At 46.3% G+C, this 24,980-nt stretch overlaps 1 protein-coding gene across 1 annotated transcript; it reads left to right on the forward strand.

The window, feature by feature from the left end:
* Window positions 1–8,417: 8,417 nt before the first annotated feature.
* Window positions 8,418–22,211, forward strand: LOC149428888 (coatomer subunit beta). The gene is made up of 13 exons (XM_089666970.1): window positions 8,418–8,552; window positions 9,904–10,050; window positions 10,548–10,777; window positions 11,225–11,394; window positions 13,025–13,139; window positions 13,419–13,511; window positions 17,838–17,975; window positions 19,011–19,130; window positions 19,256–19,363; window positions 19,448–19,594; window positions 19,856–20,001; window positions 21,807–21,903; window positions 21,981–22,211. Exons 2-13 carry the CDS (start codon window positions 9,960–9,962, stop codon window positions 22,203–22,205), a joined length of 1,680 nt encoding a protein of 559 aa, XP_089523096.1. The 5' UTR covers window positions 8,418–8,552; window positions 9,904–9,959; the 3' UTR covers window positions 22,206–22,211.
* The last annotated feature ends 2,769 nt before the right edge of the window (window positions 22,212–24,980 follow it).

Raw genomic sequence — 24,980 nt, forward strand, 5'->3', positions numbered from 1 at the left:
GCACGATGGGACGCACGATGAGACGCACGATGAGAAGCACGATGAGACGCACGATGAGAAGCACGATGAGAAGCACGATGAGACGCACGATGAGAAGCACGATGAGAAGCACGATGGGACGCACGATGAGACGCACGATGAGACGCACGATGAGAAGCACGATCGGACGCACGATGAGACGCACGATGGGACGCACGATGAGACGCACGATGGGACGCATGATGAGAAGCACGATGGGACGCACGATGAGACGCACGATGAGACACACGATCAGACGCACGATGGGACGCACGATGAGACGCACGATGAGAAGCACGATGGGACGCACGATCAGACGCACGATGGGACGCACGATGAGACGCACGATGAGAAGCACGATGAGACGCACGATGAGACGCACGATCAGACGCACGATGGGACGCACGATGAGACGCACGATCAGACTCACGATGAGACGCACGATCAGACGCACGATGAGACGCACGATGAGACGCACGATCAGACGCACGATGGGACGCACGATGAGACGCACGATCAGACGCACGATGAGACGCACGATGAGACGCACGATCAGACGCACGATGAGACGCACGATGAGACGCACGATCAGACGCACGATGAGACGCACGAGACGCACGAGACACACGATGAGACACACGATGAAACGCACGATCAGACGCACGAGACACGCGATGAGACGCACGATCAGACGCACGAGACACGCGATGAGACGCACGATCAGACGCACGAGACACGCGATGAGACGCACGATCAGACGCACGAGACACGCGATGAGACGCACGATCAGATGCAACAACGCCTTCGTCCTACAATTCACACCATCCTTGGTTTCTACCTGCTGTGAAACATCGAAGAAAAGCGGACGATTTTCCTATAGTGGGCTGCAGAATACCGTCAGCTTCCGAAATCTGAATGTCAAACAGAATAGAATAGAACAAAATAGAAAAGAATAGAAGGAAATAGAATAGAACCAGCCCCCTGCACAAGGACAGAAAAGGGCTGTGGGAGGGAACCAGCAGGCTCCACCCACTACAGAAAGGGGGGCGGAGAGAAGACCAGTCAACCTGCACAAGGAGAGAGAAGAGCTGTAGGAGGGGACTGGCAGGCTCCACCCACTACAGGAGGGGGGCGGATACAAGACCAGTACCCCTGCACAAGGAGAGAGAAGAGCTGTAGGAGGGGACCGGCAGGCTCCACCTACTACAGGAGGGGGGTGGAGACAAGACCAGTCCCCGTGCACAAGAAGAGAGAAGAGCTGTGGAAGGCTCCACCCACTACAGGAGGGGGGCGGAGACCAGACCAGTCTACCTGCACAAGGAGAGAGAATAGTTGTGGGAGGGGACTGGCAGGCTGCACCCACTACTGGGGGGGCGGAGACAAGACCAGTCCCCCTGCACAAGGAGAGAGAAGAGCTGTGGGAGGGGACCGGTAGGCTCCACCTACTACGGGGGTGGAGACAAGACCAGTCCCCCTGCACAAGCAGAGAGGGCAGCAGTGGGTGGTCTTTATTCCCAGAAGTCTCACCCTGGGTGACATCACAGATCTGGGAGGAGATTCCGGAAGTCACATGACCGATGGATTCGGATATTTATTATCTCGGATGTATTAAATGCAAGAAAAACAAAATCCCCCGCGCCGCGATACACAGCGAACTCCCCCGAGGACGATCGATGAGCCCCGTGTCCTCCCTGTCCCCCCCGCTCCTCCTTCTGTACTTCGGAGGTGAATGCCCCCCTTGGCTCGTATTTCGGGTCGATCGTTCCTGTCATTATCCCGGGGTCGTCCTGTAATTCAGCGCACGCTCCTCTCGCGGCCAGACGTCTCCGCGGCGGGAAGGAAGAGGTTCCGGACGGGAAGTTTTGGCGGCGAGTCGGATTGTTCTGTAATTACCTCTGGGAGGGGAAATAATTCGGCCAAGACGATCGGCCGCACCCCTTCTATAACAGATGACCCGGACGTGGGCGGCTTCCAGTAGCGCCAATCCGGGGGGGGGGGGCGGAGATGCGTTGCACACTAATGGCCGTCTGGCCTGCGCACATTCTGGGGTGGGGGGGGGGGGAAACTATACCGCTGAGGATTTTGCCGTTCCTGGTCCCCCCCGCCTCCCCTCCCCCCCCCCACCATCGTCAGACAAATGGAAGTTTTAACTGTTTGCCCTCCACCTCATAGCAGAAGTACCGTCACGGGGCGGCAGGGCTGCGCAAAATCTCGCGTGTGTATGTATATATATATGTGTGACTTTGCATTTCTGGGTGGGCGGCCCTACCCGTGCCGCCATTGGTGACTACAGATGTCAATCACCGGAACCCAGCCCGAGATTTCCCACCGACGCCCAGCGATCGCCGAGGAACACTGACAGGGTAGAGGTCTGTGTATAACCACCACCGATCCCTCCCCTGCCAGCGAGGACATGCTGCTTTGTATCTCCGCAACAGCATGCCTCCCTAGTAACACAGACCCCGCCCCTGAGTAACACAGCACACAGTTAACCCTTTGATGACCCCTCACATTAACCCCTTCCTGCCCAGTGCCATTAGTACAGTTTCAGGGCTTTTTATTAGCACTGATCAGTGTATAGGTGTCACTGTGGATCAAGTCTGTTACCCCCCCCCCATTGTCAGAATGCCTGCTGCAGTCCTGCTATAAAAAAAAAAAAGCCATATATATATATATACTATCCTGTCTAACATATCAGCCCCAGACCATTTCTGGCACTTTTTGTTTACATTTTAAAATTGTTGTTTTTTTTTTTTTTTGCTAGAAAATGTCCCCCAAACATGATATAATTTATTTTTGCACAGCGGTTTTCAAACTTTGGGAAATAAAATACAATTTTTCTTGTATTTTATTGCTAAAAAAAAAACAAAAAACACAAAATACATAACCCAATATTTTTGTTAAATTTAAAAGATGATCTTACACTAAATATATGGATTCCAAATCCTGTACAAGAATAATACAAATCCTTAATATTACTAATATTATTAATACGTTCAAATCCTATATAATAAAAATAATAATAATAGGTTTAAATTCTATGTAATAATAATAATAATAAAATTTTAATAATATTTTCAAATTCTTTATAATAATATGATCAATTCCTAAAAAATAATACTAATAATATTAATACATTCAAATCCTAAATAATAGTAATAATAATAATAAATTCAACTCCTGAATAATATTGATACTAATAATATTAATATGTCCAAATCCTGTATAATAAAATAATAATAATAGGTTTAAATCCTATGTAATAATAATAATAATAACATTTTAATAATATTTTCAAATTCTTTATAATAATATGATCAATTCCTAAAAAATAATACTAATAATATTAATACATTCAAATCCTAAATAATAGTAATAATAATAATAAATTCAACTCCTGAATAATATTGATACTAATAATATTAATATGTCCAAATCCTGTATAATAAAATAATAATAATAGGTTTAAATCCTATGTAATAATAATAATAATAACATTTTAATAATATTTTCAAATTCTTTATAATAATATGATCAATTCCTAAAAAATAATACTAATAATATTAATACATTCAAATCCTAAATAATAGTAATAATAATAATAAATTCAACTCCTGAATAATATTGATACTAATAATATTAATATGTCCAAATCCTGTATAATAAAATAATAATAATAGGTTTAAATCCTATGTAATAATAATAATAATAACATTTTAATAATATTTTCAAATTCTTTATAATAATATGATCAATTCCTAAAAAATAATACTAATAATATTAATACATTCAAATCCTAAATAATAGTAATAATAATAATAAATTCAACTCCTGAATAATATTGATACTAATAATATTAATATGTCCAAATCCTGTATAATAAAATAATAATAATAAGTTTAAATCCTATGTAATAATAATAATAATAATAAAAAAATTTTAATAATATTTTCAAATTCTTTATAATAATATGATCAATTCCTAAAAAATAATACTAATAATATTAATACATTCAAATCCTAAATAATAGTAATAATAATAATAAATTCAACTCCTGAATAATATTGATACTAATAATATTAATATGTCCAAATCCTGTATAAAAAAATAATAATAATAGGTTTAAATCCTATGTAATAATAATAATAATAATAAAAAAATTTTAATAATATTTTCAAATTCTTTATAATAATATGATCAATTCCTAAAAAATAATACTAATAATATTAATACATTCAAATCCTAAATAATAGTAATAATAATAATAAATTCAACTCCTGAATAATATTGATACTAATAATATTAATATGTCCAAATCCTGTATAATAAAATAATAATAATAGGTTTAAATCCTATGTAATAATAATAATAATAAAATTTTAATAATATTTTCAAATTCTTTATAATAATATGATCAATTCCTAAAAAATAATACTAATAATATTAATACATTCAAATCCTAAATAATAGTAATAATAATAATAAATTCAACTCCTGAATAATATTGATACTAATAATATTAATATGTCCAAATCCTGTATAAAAAAATAATAATAATAGGTTTAAATCCTATGTAATAATAATAATAATAATAATAATAAAAAAATTTTAATAATATTTTCAAATTCTTTATAATAATATGATCAATTCCTAAAAAATAATACTAATAATATTAATACATTCAAATCCTAAATAATAGTAATAATAATAATAAATTCAACTCCTGAATAATATTGATACTAATAATATTAATATGTCCAAATCCTGTATAATAAAATAATAATAATAGGTTTAAATCCTATGTAATAATAATAATAATAAAATTTTAATAATATTTTCAAATTCTTTATAATAATATGATCAATTCCTAAAAAATAATACTAATAATATTAATACATTCAAATCCTAAATAATAGTAATAATAATAATAAATTCAACTCCTGAATAATATTGATACTAATAATATTAATATGTCCAAATCCTGTATAATAAAATAATAATAATAGGTTTAAATCCTATGTAATAATAATAATAATAATAATAAAAAAAATTTAATAATATTTTCAAATTCTTTATAATAATATGATCAATTCCTAAAAAATAATACTAATAATATTAATACATTCAAATCCTAAATAATAGTAATAATAATAATAAATTCAACTCCTGAATAATATTGATACTAATAATATTAATATGTCCAAATCCTGTATAATAAAATAATAATAATAGGTTTAAATCCTATGTAATAATAATAATAATAATAATAAAAAAAATTTAATAATATTTTCAAATTCTTTATAATAATATGATCAATTCCTAAAAAATAATACTAATAATATTAATACATTCAAATCCTAAATAATAGTAATAATAATAAATTCAACTCCTGAATAATATTGATACTAATAATATTAATATGTCCAAATCCTGTATAATAAAATAATAATAATAGGTTTAAATCCTATGTAATAATAATAATAATAAAAAAAATTTTTAATAATATTTTCAAATTCTTTATAATAATATGATCAATTCCTAAAAAATAATACTAATAATATTAATACATTCAAATCCTAAATAATAGTAATAATAATAATAAATTCAACTCCTGAATAATATTGATACTAATAATATTAATATGTCCAAATCCTGTATAATAAAATAATAATAATAGGTTTAAATCCTATGTAATAATAATAATAATAATAATAATAATAAAAAAAAAATTTAATAATATTTTCAAATTCTTTATAATAATATGATCAATTCCTAAAAAATAATACTAATAATATTAATACATTCAAATCCTAAATAATAGTAATAATAATAATAAATTCAACTCCTGAATAATATTGATACTAATAATATTAATATGTCCAAATCCTGTATAATAAAATAATAATAATAGGTTTAAATCCTATGTAATAATAATAATAATAATAAAAAAATTTTAATAATATTTTCAAATTCTTTATAATAATATGATCAATTCCTAAAAAATAATACTAATAATATTAATACATTCAAATCCTAAATAATAGTAATAATAATAATAAATTCAACTCCTGAATAATATTGATACTAATAATATTAATATGTCCAAATCCTGTATAATAAAATAATAATAATAGCTTTAAATCCTATGTAATAATAATAATAATAACATTTTAATAATATTTTCAAATTCTTTATAATAATATGATCAATTCCTAAAAAATAATACTAATAATATTAATACATTCAAATCCTAAATAATAGTAATAATAATAATAAATTCAACTCCTGAATAATATTGATACTAATAATATTAATATGTCCAAATCCTGTATAATAAAATAATAATAATAGGTTTAAATCCTATGTAATAATAATAATAATAAAAAAATTTTTAATAATATTTTCAAATTCTTTATAATAATATGATCAATTCCTAAAAAATAATACTAATAATATTAATACATTCAAATCCTAAATAATAGTAATAATAATAATAAATTCAACTCCTGAATAATATTGATACTAATAATATTAATATGTCCAAATCCTGTATAATAAAATAATAATAATAGGTTTAAATCCTATGTAATAATAATAATAATAATAATAAAAAATTTTTAATAATATTTTCAAATTCTTTATAATAATATGATCAATTCCTAAAAAATAATACTAATAATATTAATACATTCAAATCCTAAATAATAGTAATAATAATAATAAATTCAACTCCTGAATAATATTGATACTAATAATATTAATATGTCCAAATCCTGTATAATAAAATAATAATAATAGGTTTAAATCCTATGTAATAATAATAATAAAAAAATTTTAAATAATATTTTCAAATTCTTTATAATAATATGATCAATTCCTAAAAAATAATACTAATAATATTAATACATTCAAATCCTAAATAATAGTAATAATAATAATAAATTCAACTCCTGAATAATATTGATACTAATAATATTAATATGTCCAAATCCTGTATAATAAAATAATAATAATAGGTTTAAATCCTATGTAATAATAATAATAATAATAATAAAAAAATTTTAATAATATTTTCAAATTCTTTATAATAATATGATCAATTCCTAAAAAATAATACTAATAATATTAATACATTCAAATCCTAAATAATAGTAATAATAATAATAAATTCAACTCCTGAATAATATTGATACTAATAATATTAATATGTCCAAATCCTGTATAATAAAATAATAATAATAGGTTTAAATCCTATGTAATAATAATAATAATAATTAAAAAAAATTTTTAATAATATTTTCAAATTCTTTATAATAATATGATCAATTCCTAAAAAATAATACTAATAATAATAATAATAAATTCAACTCCTGAATAATATTAATACTAATAATATTAATATGTCCAAATCCTGTATAATAAAAATAATAATAATAATATTTTCAAATTCTTTATAATAATAATAATGTGATCAATTCCTAAATAATAATATTACTAATAATATTAATACATTAAAATCCTAAATAATAATAATATGTTCAAATTCTAAATAATAATAATAATAATAATACATTCAACTCCTGAATAATATTAATATGTCCAAAGAGTTGCCTTTTTTTTTAATACCAGCCGTTATCTGACGGAGAAAAATATCTTCTTCCTCATTTGTCGCTGTTTTTTTTTTCAGCTTTTAGCTTTTTCCATCAACTTTTAATTTGTTATTATTTTTTACTTTTTTGTTAGGATAAAGGGGGGGGGGGGATCAATATTTTATTTATTGTTAGGGTTAGTATGTTTATTTCATTATTTTAAGGGTTAATTATTATCACACTCTATTTATTTTATTTATATTTATTTACATTTTATTTATTTAACATTTATTAATACATTTATTTATTTTTTCATTAGAGCAAAAGAGCACTCCAAAAATGCACAAACAAAATGTGCAAAAATACTCCCAAAACGCGCAGATTGCACATTTCAATGTATTTTATGGAGAAAAAAAATAAAAGCTTCAAAAACGCAGCAATCTGCCTTATTAGAGCTGCAAAACCTTTCTTCTCTCCATGCGATTGGCTTCGTGCGGCTCGGAGTGGACATGTGATCCATCTCCATAGACAATCGTTGATTTTGTTCTCCCTGAGCGGACTGGAGGTTGGCGCTACACAACGCTCAGGTGTGAATGGAGCCTAAAGGGGAATCTTACAGCGGGCAGAGCTATACCGGCAGCGACCAATCAGGTGTCACCCTTCACAATACTGGTCTTTGGTTGGCCAATACTGGCGCCACTCGATACAGAACCCTCCCTGGGGCGGGGTCAGGAGGCCTTTCTATCACTTCCTGCTGCTGTTAAGCAACTTCCGGTCATCTAACGCGCAAATCCGGCTTTTTGCGTTCCAGAGTGTCTGTACTTCCGCCTTTCTGCGTTCCAGGGGGACGGAAGTTCCGGCGCAGTTGTGGGCGGGGTTCCGCACAGTCGATGTGTCTGGAGCTCTTCCACGTCACCGAGCCGAGACGACACCGGGAGGGAGCAGGTACAGAGCCAGGCCCCTCACCTTCACCCCCAACCGGCTTCCTCCTCACCCCCCCCCGCCGGCCGGGTCTCACCCTACTTCCGGGATAGAAACCTCTGGGAGCCGTTTCTGGGTCACCGGGGGGGGAGGCCGGTGACAGGAGAGGGCTAGAGACCACCGACACCAGATGTAACAGGAGACTGTCCGGGTGTTGAATGTGTCCAATCACAGGAGGGGGAGGAGGACATGTGACAGGAGAGTGGCGGAGAATATTCATATGTAATGGAGACTGCGGGCGCGTAACGGGAGACCGGCAGAGACTGCGGGCGCGTAACGGGAGACCCTCGGAGACTGCGGGCGCGTAACGGGAGACCCTCGGAGACTGCGGGCGCGTAACGGGAGACCGGCGGAGACTGCGGGCGCGTAACGGGAGACCGGCGGAGACTGCGGGCGCGTAACGGGAGACCCTCTGAGACTGCGGGCGCGTAACGGGAGACCCTCTGAGACTGCGGGCGCGTAACGGGAGACCCTCTGAGACTGCGGGCGCGTAACGGGAGACCCTCTGAGACGGCGGGCGCGTAACGGGAGACCGGTAGAGACTGCGGGCGCGTAACGGGAGACCGGTAGAGACTGCGGGCGCGTAACGGGAGACCGGTAGAGACTGCGGGCGCGTAACGGGAGACCCTCGGAGACTGCGGGCGCGTAACGGGAGACCGGCGGAGACTGCGGGCGCGTAACGGGAGACCGGCGGAGACTGCGGGCGCGTAACGGGAGACCGGCGGAGACTGCGGGCGCGTAACGGGAGACCCTCGGAGACTGCGGGCGCGTAACGGGAGACCCTCGGAGACTGCGGGCGCGTAACGGGAGACCCTCGGAGACTGCGGGCGCGTAACGGGAGACCCTCGGAGACTGCGGGCGCGTAACGGGAGACCGGCGGGGAGAGCACGGGCGCGCGACCGGAGACCGGCGGGGAGAGCACGGGCGGGAGACCGGATACCAGGGGGGGAGAGCACGGGCGCGTGACCGGATACCAGGGGGGGAGAGCACGGGCGCGTGACCGGATACCAGGGGGGGGAGAGCACGGGCGCGTGACCGAAGACCGGCGGCGACTACGGGCGCGTAAACGGGAGACCGGGGTTAGAGCACGGACGTGTGACCGGAGACTGTGGACACGTAACGGCGGGAGACCGGCGGAGACTACGTGGGGGGGCGGGTGTTTAGGCCCCTATAGTGGGGGTTGGAGGGGGATGGGTTTGGCCCCTTTAGTGGGGCATGGGATGGGGGCGGCCTGCCCCCCCTGTAGCGGGGGATGGGGCGGCCCCCTGTAGTGTACTCGGAGACCTCAGTGACAGTCGGTCTTTTTCTCCTCCAGGGCCAGCAGCCGGCCTCACACTGAACCCTATTGGACGGCACTGAGAAGTGGCAGTCATGACGGCAGCAGAGAATGTTTGTTACACCCTCATCAATGTCCCCATGGACTCCGAACCTCCGTCTGAGATCAGCCTGAAGACCGACCTGGGTGAGGAGCGCCCCCCACAGGGGTATTACTGTCTGGAGACTGCCAGCCTTTCTGTATTGGCTGCGAGAAGTCACATGGTGTCAGAGAACTGCCAGCTCTCATTACATTGGCTGTGAGAGGTCACATGGTGTCAGAGGACTGCCAGCTCTCATTACATTGGCTGTGAGAGGTCACATGGTGTCAGAGAACTGCCAGCTCTCATTACATTGGCTGTGAGAGGTCACATGGGGGGTGGCTTTACAAAATCCCTCCCCCAAAAAGTGTTGCCCTCTTTCTTTGCCCTGGTGTCATGGAAACAAAACAGAAATTGATGGGAAATCCAGAATGTTCTGTTGTCACCAGAACAGGAAGAGAGGTGACATTGTCCCATGGGGACGCCTGTTCTGGTGACACCTCTCTAGGAGGAGATTTCTTCCCACTTCCTGCTGTGTGTCTGGGACGGGACATGAGGGGAAATCTCCCCCAGATTGTGATGTTTGTCTGCTGCTTCTCCACAGAGAAGGGAGATGTGAAGTCCAAGACGGAGGCCCTGAAGAAGGTCATCATTATGATCCTGAATGGGGAGAAGCTCCCGGGGCTCCTGATGACCATCATCCGCTTCGTCCTCCCCCTGCAGGATCACACCATCAAGAAGCTCCTCCTCGTCTTCTGGGAGATCGTCCCCAAAACCACCCCAGATGGGAAACTGCTGCAGGAGATGATCCTCGTCTGTGACGCCTACAGGAAGGTGAGCGTGTCTGACCCACCATGGACTCCTCATCACTGGGTCTCTGTGCTTCTCTATACAGTGCAGGCAGATCATGGCTGGTGGGAGGGGCTGGCAGGGTGCTGTACATAGCTTCCTGAAAACATCCCAGCACCTAGCCTCAGTGCTCCTCTCAAGAGATCTCAGTACTGATGCAAGCAGTGGGAGGAGTTATGCAAATATCAAATTGCCTTGATGGGCAGGTATCAGTCTGGAGGAGTGGGCGTTCCTAGACAGGCTGTATTTGCATAGGTAACGCCCACCTGTGATGCTGAGCCTCCATGTTTGGAATAACTGAAATGCAATGAATGGAAGGGGCGGGGCCAGGGACAGGCTGGGGAGGAGAAGCTAGATGATGCTGGATGTCCTCCTGTGTTTTCCTTTGTACAATGTACTTACCAGATCTTTGTGTTTTACCCCTCCCCCCAGGATCTCCAACACCCCAACGAGTTTATCCGCGGCTCCACCCTGCGTTTCCTGTGTAAGTTGAAGGAAGCGGAGCTGCTGGAGCCCCTAATGCCGGCCATCCGGGCGTGCCTGGAGCACCGCCACAGCTACGTCAGACGGAACGCTGTGCTGGCCATCTATACTATATACAGGTGAGACGTGGGGGCGTCTACTAGTGGTGTCTGACCCCTCCCCTCAGGGCGGGGCTTCCTGTTCTGATATATATACTATATACAGGTGAGACGTGAGGGCGTCTACTAGTGGTGTCTGACCCCTCCCCTCAGGGCGGGGCTTCCTGTTCTGATATATATACTATATACAGGTGAGACGTGGGGGCGTCTACTAGTGGTGTCTGACCCCTCCCCTCAGGGCGGGGCTTCCTGTTCTGATATATATACTATATACAGGTGAGACGTGAGGGCGTCTACTAGTGCTATCTGACCCCTCCCCTCAGGGCGGGGCTTCCTGTTCTGATATATATACTATATACAGGTGAGACGTGAGGGCGTCTACTAGTGGTGTCTGACCCCTCCCCTCAGGGCGGGGCTTCCTGTTCTGAGATATATGCAGGTGAGATGTGAGAGCATCTAATGGTGGTGTCTGACCCCTCCCCTCAGGGCGGGGCTTTCTGTTCTGATATTTATACTGATGAGACGTGAGGGCGTCTACTAGTGGTGTCTGACCCCTCCCCTCAGGGCGGGGCTTCCTACTCTGAGATAGATATAGATATATATATATATATATCTATATCTATATCATATACAGGTAAAATGTGAGAGCATCTACTAGGGGTGTCTGACCCCTCCCCTCAGGGCGGGGCTTCCTGTTCTGATATATATACTATATACAGGTGAGACGTGAGGGCGTCTACTAGGGGTGTCTGACCCCTCCCCTCAGGGCGGGGCTTCCTGTTCTGACATATATGCAGGTGAGATGTGAGAGCGTCTACTAGTGGTGTCTGACCCCTCCCCTCAGGGCGGAGCTTCCTGTTCTGATATATATACCATATACAGGTGAGACGTGAGGGCGTCTACTAGTGGTGTTTGACCCCTCCCCTCAGGGCGGGGCTTCATTACACACACACACGTGTCTGACCCCTCCCCTCAGGGCGGGGCTTACAATTCTAATATACCATATACAGGTGAGACATGAGGGCATCTACTAGTGGTCTGACTCCTCCCCTCAGGGTGGGGCTTACAATTCTGATATACCATATACAGGTGAGACGTGAGAGCATCTACTAGTGGTCTTACTCCTCCCCTCAGGGCGGGGCTTCCTGTTCTGATATACCATATACAGGTGAGAGGTGAAAGTATCTTAGTATTCTCTGACCCCTCCCCTCAGGGCGGGGCTTCCTGCTGATTTCTGTGTATTTGGTCATGTGATATCTGTGTGCGTGTGTGACCAGCCTAGGCAGTTAGAGGGGCCCGTCTTGTCATGTGATCTCTCTGTGTGTGTGTGACCAGCCTAGGCAGTTAGAGGGGCCCGTCTTGTCATGTGATCTCTCTGTGTGTGTGTGTGTGTGACCAGCCTAGGCAGTTAGAGGGGCCCGTCTTGTCATGTGATCTCTCTGTGTGTGTGTGTGACCAGCCTAGGCAGTTAGAGGGGCCCGTCTTGTCATGTGATCTCTCTGTGTGTGTGACCAGCCTAGGCAGTTAGAGGGGCCCGTCTTGTCATGTGATCTCTCTGTGTGTGTGTGTGACCAGCCTAGGCAGTTAGAGGGGCCCGTCTTGTCATGTGATCTCTCTGAGCCTTGATAGGTTATCCTCGTTTTTTTTCTAGAAACTTTGAGCATCTCATCCCGGACGCTCCGGAGCTCATCCACGACTTCCTGGTGAATGAGAAGGACGCCAGCTGCAAGAGGAACGCTTTCATGATGCTGATTCACGCCGACCAGGTACTCCGCCTGTAACCAGAGCATTCATTGGTCAGGAGGAGGGGGGGGGGAGCTAAAAAGAGAAACAATGTACCTGGAGTTACACCTTTTATAAATTTTGTTTCTGAAAATGTTTTTTAAGTTGGTGAGCGGAGTCTCTTCATCAGACCTGTACGGGGGTTCCGCTGTCCTGTTGGGTACTGAACATGGTGACGGGTGGTGGGCTCGGGCCTTGTAGGAAGTGATTGCTTTACTGTGTAAATGGGGGCTGTAACCTCGTCTCTGCTCCTCCCCCCGCAGGACCGCGCTCTGGACTATCTGAGTACCTGCATAGACCAGGTCCACACCTTCGGGGACATCCTACAGCTGGTCATCGTGGAGCTCATATACAAGGTGGGTGTGAGAGAAATGAGCCCCTTCGTTATACAGACCTGCACTCAGCACCCATACCCCCTTCATTGCACAGCTCCGTGCCCGTACCCCCCCTTCATTGCACAGCCCAGTGCCCGTACCCCCCCTTCATTGCACAGCCCAGTGCCCGTACCCCCCCTTCATTGCACAGCCCAGTGCCCGTACCCCCTTCATTGCACAGCTCCGTGCTCGTACCCCCTTCATTGCACAGCTCCGTGCTCGTACCCCCTTCATTGCACAGCCCAGTGCCCGTACCCCCCCCCCCCTTCATTGCACAGCCCAGTGCCCGTACCCCCCCCCCCCCCTTCATTGCACAGCCCAGTGCCCGTACCACCTTCATTGCACAGCCCAGTGCCCGTACCCCCTTCATTGCACAGCCCAGTGCCCGTACCCCCTTCATTGCACAGCCCAGTGCCCGTACCCCCCCCTTCATTGCACAGCCCAGTGCCCGTACCCCCCCCTTCATTGCACAGCCCAGTGCCCGTACCCCCCCCTTCATTGCACAGCCCAGTGCTCGTACCACCTTCATTGCACAGCCCAGTGCCCGTTCCCCCTTCATTGCACAGCCAGTGCCCGTACCCCCTTCATTGCACAGCCCAGTGCCCGTACCCCCTTCATTGCACAGCCCAGTGCCCGTACTCCCTTCATTGCACAGCCCAGTGCCCGTACCCCCTTCATTGCACAGCCCAGTGCCCGTACCCTCTTCATTGCACAGCCCAGTGCCCGTACCCCCTTCATTGCACAGCCCAGTGCCCGTACCCTCTTCATTGCACAGCCCAGTGTCCATATCCCCTTCATTGCACAGCCCAGTGCCCGTACCCCCTTCATTGCACAGTCCCGTTCTCATATCCCCTTCATTGTACAGCCCAGTGCTCATACCCTCCTTCATTGCACAGCCCAGTGCTCATTCCCCCTTCATTGCACACCCCAGTGCCCGTTCCTCCTTCATTGCACAGCCCAGTACTCATACCCCCCTTCATTGCACAGCCCAGTGCTCATACCCTCCTTCATTGCACAGCCCAGTGCTCATACCCTCCTTCATTGCACAGCCCAGTGCTCATACCCTCCTTCATTGCACACCCCAGTGCCCGTTCCTCCTTCATTGCACAGCCCAGTACTCATACCCCCCTTCATTGCACAGCCCAGGGCCCATTGTCCATTTCACTGTCTATTAGACAATGGCTTAAAAGGAACCGGTCACAGAAATGGAAGTTGCTGGTGTGTTTGTGTCCCAGGTTGTGGTCCTGATCCCTGTGTCCCTGCGTAGTCACTGATCTAGAACAAGTTTGCAGCTGGTGAAGTATGAATGAGTGTCTGGTGAAGCCTGGATGATGGTGATGATGACAGACCTTCGGAGAGACAGTCGCTTTAGCCATTTGGGGCAGAATAGTTTGTCTTCCCCCCCCCTGAGTATTCTCACTGATCCACGTTCCTTCAGTTGCCTCCCTACTGCAGCAGTCCACCCTGAGTAAGTGCCGATGTCAGATGGTTTTGGGGGATGTAACAATCATATTGCTGGGATGCACTTGAACTTGGCTGTTGCAATCTGATTGGTGTGGACATTGCACCCTTCCCTCTTTAGTACATCTAAGCACAGCTTCCTTTTCCTGATGCCTTATCCATACAACGTCAGTCTGCATCGGTGTCTTTATTAATATACAGTGGAACCTCAACCTACGAGCGAACTAACGTGCGAGTTTTCCGAGATACGAGCAGTCGCTCGGACGATTTTTTGCTTCGGCGCGCGAGCAGAATTTTAAGATACGAGTTCGAGGCGCGCGCAGCTCTAAGTGTATATTTTCAAGGCGCGCGCAGCTCAGAGGGTACGAGTCACAGCATCCCATCTCTGAGCCTTTCTCTCTCTCTCGCTGTCTACACGTGATTGAAATCCCAACTTCTAACTTTGTTGTAACCGTGGCACCAAAGAAAGCAAGTGGTAGTGCGAGTACCGAGAAGAGGAGGATGATGTCCCTCGAAATAAAGCTTGAAATCGTCGAGAAGCATGAGCAAGGCATGCGAGTAAAGGAACTGGCCGAGCACTACGACCGTACAACGTCAACGATCTGCACCATCTTAAAACAGAAGGAGTCCCTAAAGAAAATTAAGCCAGCCAAAGGTGTCAAGATTATTTCAAAGCGCCGTACAGATGTGCATGAGAAGATGGAGAATCTGCTGTTGGTGTGGCTGACGGAAAAACAACTTGCCGGAGATACCGTCACCGAGGGAATAATCTGCGAGAAGGCGCGCAGTATTTTTTCAGATTTACAACAGCAAACCCCAGGCACTTCAACGGAGGAGGAATCCTTTAAAGCCAGTCGGGGCTGGTTTGATAATTTTAAGAAAAGGACGGGGATTCACTCCGTTGTTAGGCATGGTGAGGCAGCAAGTGCTGATGTAAAGGCAGCAGAGGAGTTTGTGAAAACTTTCGCAGAATTCGTCGAGGAAGAAGGATACATCCCCCAGAAAATCTTCAACTGTGACGAGACAGGGCTGTTCTGGAAGAAGATGCCGAGGAGAACATACATCACCGAAGAGGAGAAGAGGATGCCAGGACACAAACCTATGAAGGATAGGTTGACCCTCGCCCTGTGTGCCAATGCGAGTGGCGACTGCAAAATAAAGCCGCTACTCGTATACCATTCGGAGAACCCCAGAGCCTTTAAAGCGCACAAGATAATAAAGGAGAAACTCCATGTTATGTGGAGGGCAAACCCTAAGGCGTGGGTCACCAGGCAGTTCTTTATCGACTGGGTAAACCTTGTGTTTGGTCCTTCGGTGAAGAAATATTTGAAGAACAACAACCTGCCCCTGGGAGCCCTTCTCGTCCTCGACAATGCTCCTGCACATCCACCACAGATCGAGGAAGAAATACTTGATGAGTATAATTTTGTGAAGGTTCTCTACCTTCCTCCAAACACCACCCCTATCCACCAGCCAATGGACCAACAGGTAATATCAAATTTCAAGAAACTCTACACCAAGCACCTGTTTCGCCGTTGCTTTGAGGTGACGGAGAACACAAACCTCACCCTTCGAGAGTTTTGGAAGGAGCATTTTAACATAGCAATAGGCCTCAAAATCATCGATATTGCCTGGCAGGGGGTTACGAAAAGGACCTTGACCTCTGCTTGGAAGAAGCTGTGGCCTGAAAATGTGGCTGAAAGAGATTTTGAAGGGTTTGAGATTGAGGAAGAAGAGGAGCCAGTGGAGGAAGAGATCGTGTCCATTGGCAAGACTATAGGTCTGGAGGTGGATGAAAGAGACATCGAGGAACTCGTTGAGGAGCACTCCGAGGAACTTACGACTGACGAGTTAAAGGAGTTACAAGAGCAACGGCACACAGAAGCATTAACTGAAGCTACTTCGGAGGGAGAGGAGACAGAGCCGGAGATAATCAGTACAAAAGACCTCAAGGATATTTTGGCAATGTGGGAGAGGGTGGCAGGTTTTGTTGAAAAGAACCATCCTGAAAAAATTGCAACGAGTCGTGCGACAGAGCTTTTCAACGACACGTGTCTACGTCGTTTCAGAAACATTCTCAAAGGGAGAATGAAACAGACTTCCTTAGACATGTTTCTTAAGAAAAGGCCTTCAGCTCGAAGTGAGCAAAGTGTGGCAAAAAGGCCAAGAACTAGTGAAAGTGAAGAGAGTGATGAGAATTAAGCGAAAACAAAAATCATCTCCAAGGTAAGTAAATTGTATACAACCTTATTATATCTTCATATTTTCTTTCTATTTTGTTTTTATATAATATTAGTTATGTAAAAAGCTTTTTTCCTTATGAAATAACAAGAAAAATGAAAAATATGAGGTGCCATTTTGAGGGTTGGAACGGATTACGGCCGTTTCCATTATTTCTTATGGGGAAAATTGATTTAACGAGCGAGCATTTTGAGTTACGAGCTCGGCCACGGAACGAATTAAACTCGTAAGTTGAGGTTCCACTGTACAGTATATAGTGCCAACAGTTTGCGCAGCGTTGTACAACATGAGGGCAGACAGTACAATTACAATGTAATACGATGGGAATCGGAGGGCCCTGCTCATTAGAGCTTACAATCTAAGAGGGAGGGTCGAGGGAAAAAATATTTGCTCTTTGAATAGGCGATATTTGGGATGTGTAGGTACACGGTGAGGTAGTCAATAGCAACAACTGACATCACAATCAACAGTTACTTCAGGTGAGGCCAGAAACATAATTTTGTGTTAGGTAATTGATTTCTGTGTCTGAGCCGTGGTGCGGGCGAGGCTGTGTGGACATAGTCCTCATCATTTTATATCAAAACTGACCCCTCTCTGCTCCATCAGGTGTGTCATGCCAATCCCTCAGAGCGTGCCCGCTTCATCCGCTGTATCTACAACCTGCTCCAGTCCTCCAGTCCTGCTGTGAAGTATGAAGCAGCCGGGACATTGGTCACTCTGTCCAGCGCTCCCACTGCTATCAAGGTAAATCCCTGTAGCTCTCTTGGGTTGGGCGGCTGTGGCTCTCTTGGGTTGGGCGGCTGTGGCTCTCTTTGGTTGGGCGACTGTGGCTCTCTTTGGTTGGGCTGCTGTGGCTCTCTTGGGTTTGGGCTGGTATGGCTCTCTTGGGTTTGGGCGGCTGTGGCTCCCTTGGGTTTGGGCGGCTGTGGCTCCCTTGGGTTGGGCGGCTGTGGCTCCCTTGAGTTGGGCGGCTGTGGCTCCCTTGAGTTGGGCGGCTGTGGCTCCCTTGGGTTGGGTGGCTGTGGCTCCCTTGGGTTGGGCGGCTGTGGCTCCCTTGGGTTGGGCGGCTGTGGCTCCCTTGGGTTGGGCGGCTGTGGCTCCCTTGGGTTGGGCGGCTGTGGCTCCCTTGGGTTGGGCGGCTGTGGCTCCCTTGGGTTGGGCGGCTGTGGCTCCCTTGGGTTGGGCGGCTGTGGCTCCCTTGGGTTGGGCGGCTGTGGCTCCCTTGGGTTGGGCGGCTGTGGCTCCCTTGGGTTGGGCGGCTGTGGCTCCCTTGGATTGGGCGGCTGTGGCTCCCTTGGGTTGGGCGGCTGTGGCTCTTTTGGGTTGGGCGGCTGTGGCTCTTTTGGGTTGGGCGGCTGTGGCTCTTTTGGGTTGGGCGGCTGTGGCTCTTTTGGGTTGGGCGGCTGTGGCTCTTTTGGGTTGGGCGGCTGTGGCTCTTTTGGGTTGGGCGGCTGTGGCTCTTTTGGGTTGGGCGGCTGTGGCTCCCTTGGGTTTGGCGGCTGTGGCTCTCTTGGGTTGGGCGGCTGTGGCTCTTTTGGGTTGGGCGGCTGTGGCTCCCTTTGGGTTTGGGCGGCTGTGGCTCCCTTTTGGGTTTGGGCGGCTGTGGCTCCCTTTTGGGTTTGGGCGGCTGTGGCTCCCTTTTGGGTTTGGGCGGCTGTGGCTCCCTTTTGGGTTTGGGCGGCTGTGGCTCCCTTTTGGGTTTGGGCGGCTGTGGCTCCCTTTTGGGTTTGGGCGGCTGTGGCTCCCTCAGTTGAGTCACCGTTTTTCTCATGTCCTCAGGCTGCCGCTCAGTGCTACATCGATCTGATCATTAAGGAGAGCGACAACAATGTCAAACTTATTGTTTTGGATCGTCTGGTGGAACTGAAGGACCATCCTTCACATGAGCGCGTCCTTCAGGTCAGTTCACATGCTTTGTATTTTGGGCGCACTGCAGTTGGAAGTCAGATTTATAGTCTGGTTTGGTGATCATATATGTGCTGGGTGTTCAGATGGTTCAGTTTCCGCTCTTCTCTTTCTCCCAGGATCTGGTGATGGACATCTTGAGGGTTCTCACCACTCCTGATCTGGAAGTTCGCAAGAAAACTTTACAGCTGGCTCTGGATTTGGTGTCCTCCAGGAATGTAGAAGAGGTGAGGCCCTTCTATGTCTGTTGGAGAGTCTCTGGACTGTCATGGCGGATCAGAGGTCTCACAGTTGTCCCGTTCTTCTTGTAGCTGGTGATCGTCCTGAAGAAGGAAGTCATAAAGACAAACAATGTAACAGAACACGAAGACACAGACAAGTACCGGCAGCTCCTGGTGCGCACTCTCCACTCCTGCAGCGTCAGATTCCCGGATATGGCTGCTAATGTCATCCCGGTGGTAGGTACCACATTTACAGTCCTCAGTACTGGACCTGGCCCTGGCGGGGACGCTGACCCTCCCGTGGGCCTGTATGGCCCTGGCGGGGACGCTGACCCTCCCGTGGTCCTGTATGGCCCTGGCGGGGACGCTGACCCTCCCGTGGGCCTGTATGGCCCTGGCGGGGACGCTGACCCTCTTGTGTGTATGTTTGACCAAGGGGGAGGTGATTTTTTTTTTTCCTTTTTTCTTTCTGAATGATCCTCTCCTCAATATTTACAGCTGATGGAATTCCTGAGTGACAGTAATGAGGCCGCAGCTGCCGATGTCCTGGAGTTTGTTCGGGAGGCCGTTCAGAGATTTGATAATTTACGAACACTAATAGTGGAGAAAATGCTGGAGGTTTTCCACTCCATAAAGTCAGTCAAGTAAGTGACCATGGTGGGGACACTGACCCTCCGCATACCTGGGTGACCATGGTGGGGACACTGACCCTCCACATGCCTGGATGACCATGGTGGGGACACTGACTCTCCGCATACCTGGGTGACCATGGTGGGGACACTGACCCTCCCGTGGGCCTGGATGACCATGGTGGGGACACTGACCCTCCACATGCCTGGATGACCATGGTGGGGACACTGACCCTCCACATGCCTGGATGACCATGGTGGGGACACTGACCCTCCACATGCCTGGATGACCATGGTGGGGACACTGACCCTCCGCATGCCTGGATGACCATGGTGGGGACACTGACCCTCCCGTGGGTCTGGATAACCATGGTGGGGACACTGACCCTCCCGTGGGTCTGGATGACCATGGTGGGGACACCTACCCTCCGCATGCCTGGATGACCATGGTGGGGACACTGACCCTCCACATGCCTGGATGACCATGGTGGGGACACTGACCCTCCACATGCCTGGATGACCATGGTGAGGACACTGACCCTCCGCATGCCTGGATGACCATGGTGGGGACACTGACCCTCCCGTGGGTCTGGATGACCATGGTGGGGACACTGACCCTCCCGTGGGTCTGGATGACCATGGTGGGGACACCTACCCTCCGCATGCCTGGATGACCATGGTGGGGACACTGACCCTCCACATGCCTGGATGACCATGGTGGGGACACTGACCCTCCGCATGCCTGGATGACCATGGTGGGGACACTGACCCTCCCGTGGGTCTGGATGACCATGGTGGGGACACCTACCCTCCGCATGCCTGGATGACCATGGTGGGGACACTGACCCTCCACATGCCTGGATGACCATGGTGGGGACACTGACCCTCCGCATGCCTGGATGACCATGGTGGGGACGCTGACCCTCCGCATGCCTGGATGACCATGGTGGGGACGCTGACCCTCTCGTGGGCCTGGATGACCATGGTGGGGACGCTGACCCTCTCGTGGGCCTGGATGACCATGGTGGGGACGCTGACCCTCCGCATGCCTGGATGACCATGGTGGGGACACTGACCCTCCGCATGCCTGGATGACCATGGTGGGGACGCTGACCCTCTCGTGGGCCTGGATGACCATGGTGGGGACACTGACGCTCCTGTGTGCCTGGATGGCCATGGTAGGGATACTGACCCTCCGCATGCCTGGATGACCATGGTGGGGACGCTGACTCCTGTGTGCCTGGATGACCATGGTGGGGACGCTGACTCCTGTGTGCCTGGATGACCATGGTGGGGACGCTGACTCTCCTGTGTGCCGGGATGACCATGGTGGGGACGCTGACTCCTGTGTGCCTGGATGACCATGGTGAGGACGCTGACTCCTGTGTGCCTGGATGACCATGGTGGGGACGCTGACTCCTGTGTGCCTGGATGACCATGGTGGGGACACTGACCCTCCCGTGGGCCTGGATGACCATGGTGGGGACACTGACCCTTAGCATGCCTGGATGACCATGGTGGGGACGCTGACTCTCCCATGTACCTGGATGTATCTGACCTGACAGTCGGTCAGATAGCACTCTACCCCATTTCCTGGCTAGAGGACCATCAGCTAGTGTATTTACAGCTCTATTCCGGCCCATCCCATTAACCGTGATCCACCTGCATTGCATAGAGAAGCACAGAGATGTCATTGCTGGGTAAAAAAAAAAAAAAATGTAATTAGTGGGGGAGGGAGGAACCAGAAGGCAAAACATAAGCATACATCATATATAGAGTGTTCCTGAACACGGGAGAACTAATACAGGGTTGTATTTCAGAATTTTCCGAGGAGCGCTGTGGATTTTGGGAGAATATTGCAGCACGAAGGAAGATATCCAGAGTGTGATGACAGAAGTGCGCAGGTCCCTGGGAGAGGTGGGTACGGTCCGAAAGATTCCGTTCCCTTCGTACGGAGGCAGACCACATAACGTATGGCGTTCATTTGTCCGTAGGTTCCCATTGTGGAGACGGAGATTAAGAAGGAATCCGGAGAGCTGAAACCGGAGGAGGAGGTGACCGTCGGCCCCGCCCAGAGGCTGGTGACCGAAATGGGAACATACGCCACCCAGAGCGCCCTCAGCAGTGCCAGGCCTGCAAAGAAAGAGGAGGAGAGGTTTGTTGCGGTTCTGCCATCTTTGATGTGGGCTCTCCTGGCGTTGTACACGGGGGGCGGTTAGTGTATGTCGGGGCAAATATACACGTTTAGTACACGGCTGCACTACAATCCCCGTGTTTTGGGGTTGATTTTCCTAAATTGTGCAAAATCTGGAGCAGCCGTGCATGGGAGCCAATCAGCTTCTGACTTCTGCTTGTTGCATTAACCACTTACCCTCCAGAGGATTTGCTCCCCTTTCCTGACCAGGCCATTTTTTGTGATATGGCGTCGAGTTACTTTAACAATTGCGCGGTCATGCAACGCTGCACCCAAATTAAGTTTTTTTTGCTATAAAATTCAACAAATGTTATTTTTTTCAAAAATTGACTTTTGAAAAACTGCTGCGCAAATACCATGTGACATAAAAAAAATGCAAAAACGACAACAAAAAAACCTCCAATTTTATCCTCTAGGGCAGGGGTGTCAAACTGGCAATGCCTCCTGGGACTTGTAGTGCGGCAACAACTGGGTGGCCGCCAGTTTGACACCCGTGCTCGAGGGCCTCTGCTTTAAAAAATATATTTGGGGGTTCTAAGACTTTTTCTAGAAAAAAAATACCTACCGTATTTGCCGGCGTATAAGACGACTTTTCAACCCGTGAAAATCTTTTGAAAAGTCGGGGGGTCGGCTTATACGCCGGTATACGGCGAGCCGGTGTCAGGGCGGCACTTTTTCGAGGGGCGGCGCTACCCCCCCTGACACTAACGATGGGGCACTATTCCTCCTCCACACTGACACCAACGATGAGGCACTATTCCTCCCCCACTGACACCAACGATGAGGCACTATTCCTCCCACTGACATCAATGATGGGGCACTTTTCTCCCCACTGATACCAATGATGGGGCACTATTCCTCCCCCACTGACACCAACCATGGGGCACTATTCCTCCTCCCCACTGACACCAACGATGGGGCACTATTCCTCCTCCCCACTGACACCAATGATGGGGCACTATTCCTCCTCCCCACTGACACCAATGATGGGGCACTATTCCTCCCCCACTGACACCAACGATGGGGCACTATTCCTTCCACTGATACCAATGATGGGGCACTATTCCTTCCACTGACACCAATGATGGGGCACTATTCCTCCCACTGACACCAATGATGGGGCACTATTCCTCCCACTGATACCAATGATGGGGCACTATTCCCCCCACTGACACCAATGATGGGGCACTATTCCTCCCACTGATACCAATGATGGGGCACTATTCCTCCCACTGACACCAATGATGGAGCACTATTCCTCACACACTGACACTAATGATGGGGCACCAGGAATAGTGCCCCATCATTGGTATTAGTGGGAGGAATAGTGCTCCATCATTGGTGTCAGTGGGAGGAATAGTGCCCCATCATTGGTGTCAGTGGGAGGAATAGTGCCCCATCATTGGTATCAGTGGGAGGAATAGTGTCCCATCATTGGTATCAGTGGGAGGAATAGCGCCCCATCATTGGTGTCAGTGGGAGGAATAGTGTCCCATCATTGGTATCAGTGGGGGGAATAGTGCCCCATCATTGGTGTCAGTGGGAGGAATAGTGCCCCATCATTGGTGTCAGTGGGAGGAATAGTGTCCCATCATTGGTATCAGTGGGGGGAATAGTGCCCCATCATTGGTGTCAGTGGAAGGAATAGTGCCCCATCATTGGTGTCAGTGGGAGAAATAGTGCCCCATCATTGGTGTCAGTGGGAGGAATAGTGCCCCATCATTGGTATCAGTGGGAGGAATAGTGCCCCATCATTGGTGTCAGTGGGAGAAATAGTGCCCCATCATTGGTGTCAGTGGGAGGAATAGTGCCCCATCATTGGTATCAGTGGGAGGAATAGTGCCCCATCATTGGTGTCAGTGGGAGGAATAGTGCCCCATCATTGGTGTCGGTGGGAGGAATAGCGCCCCATCATTGGTGTCAGTGGGAGGAATAGCGCCCCATCATTGGAATGCCATACTGAAATACCATACCAGATTGAAATCAAATCTGATGTTTTTTCATTTTTATTTGGTGTGCTTTGGAAGAGGGGTAGTCTTATACGGCGAGTATAGCTCAAACCCTATATTTTAACAGGAAAAGTAGGGGGTCGTCTTATACACCGGCAAATACGGTATTTGAACTTCTAGGCGCCGGTGCCTCCTTGCCCTTCAAGGGTTCCAGAAGCCGGGAGTGTTAGGGTCATGTGACCGCTGTGATTCGCTGTCACGGTGGTCACATGATCGGGAAAGGTCCTGATCGCAAGAGGAGATCGGGACCTTTCCGTGAGTACCGAACGTGTGCGCTGGGAGCATGCAGGGTGCGCGCTCTCGGCACATTATGTTTTTTTTATTAGAACGCAAATATGGGGCCGCTCTGCGTCTAGGCCCAGACGCCGGGGAGGCCACACATTTGCGTTCGGCCGGCGCCAAGAGGTTAAAATGTAAACAAAGTGCCGGAAATGGCCTGGAGCTGAACTGGTTTACAGACACCTGCTGATCTGCCTGAAATCCAGGGAGCTCCTCCTGTAGTGAGACATCACAACGCCTTCACTGCGCTGAAAGCCTAACGTGTTCTCTGTTAAACTGCAAAGCGCTTTCCCTCCTCTCCGTAGCATAAGGGGGAGATGTTCTGTAGTCCAGCACGGGAGGACCTCAGACTGAAGTATGAGGTAGGGTACTCCAAAGTCCTAAACCAGGGTCATCTCATAGAAGATTGGCTCTTGAATTCCGCTGAGCCCCACACAAATCCAGACTGCTTGCATTCCGAAGAAAATCCCAACGCTTCATCCCAACGCTTCATCCCGGCACTTCATCCCAGC

Source organism: Staurois parvus, unplaced genomic scaffold (genome assembly GCF_062004578.1).
Source record: "Staurois parvus isolate SC_StPar_1 unplaced genomic scaffold, SC_StPar_1.0 ptg002945l, whole genome shotgun sequence".
NCBI classification, from domain to species: domain Eukaryota; kingdom Metazoa; phylum Chordata; class Amphibia; order Anura; family Ranidae; genus Staurois; species Staurois parvus.

Coding starts and splice junctions, on each gene's coding strand:
- LOC149428888 (XM_089666970.1), top strand. CDS start 9,960: ATGACGGCAGCAGAGAATGTTTGTTACACCCTCATCAATGTCCCCATG. Junction 13,140..13,418: donor TGCTGATTCACGCCGACCAG/GTACTCCGCCTG, acceptor CTCCCCCCGCAG/GACCGCGCTCTGGACTATCT. Junction 19,364..19,447: donor CCTCCAGGAATGTAGAAGAG/GTGAGGCCCTTC, acceptor TTCTTCTTGTAG/CTGGTGATCGTCCTGAAGAA.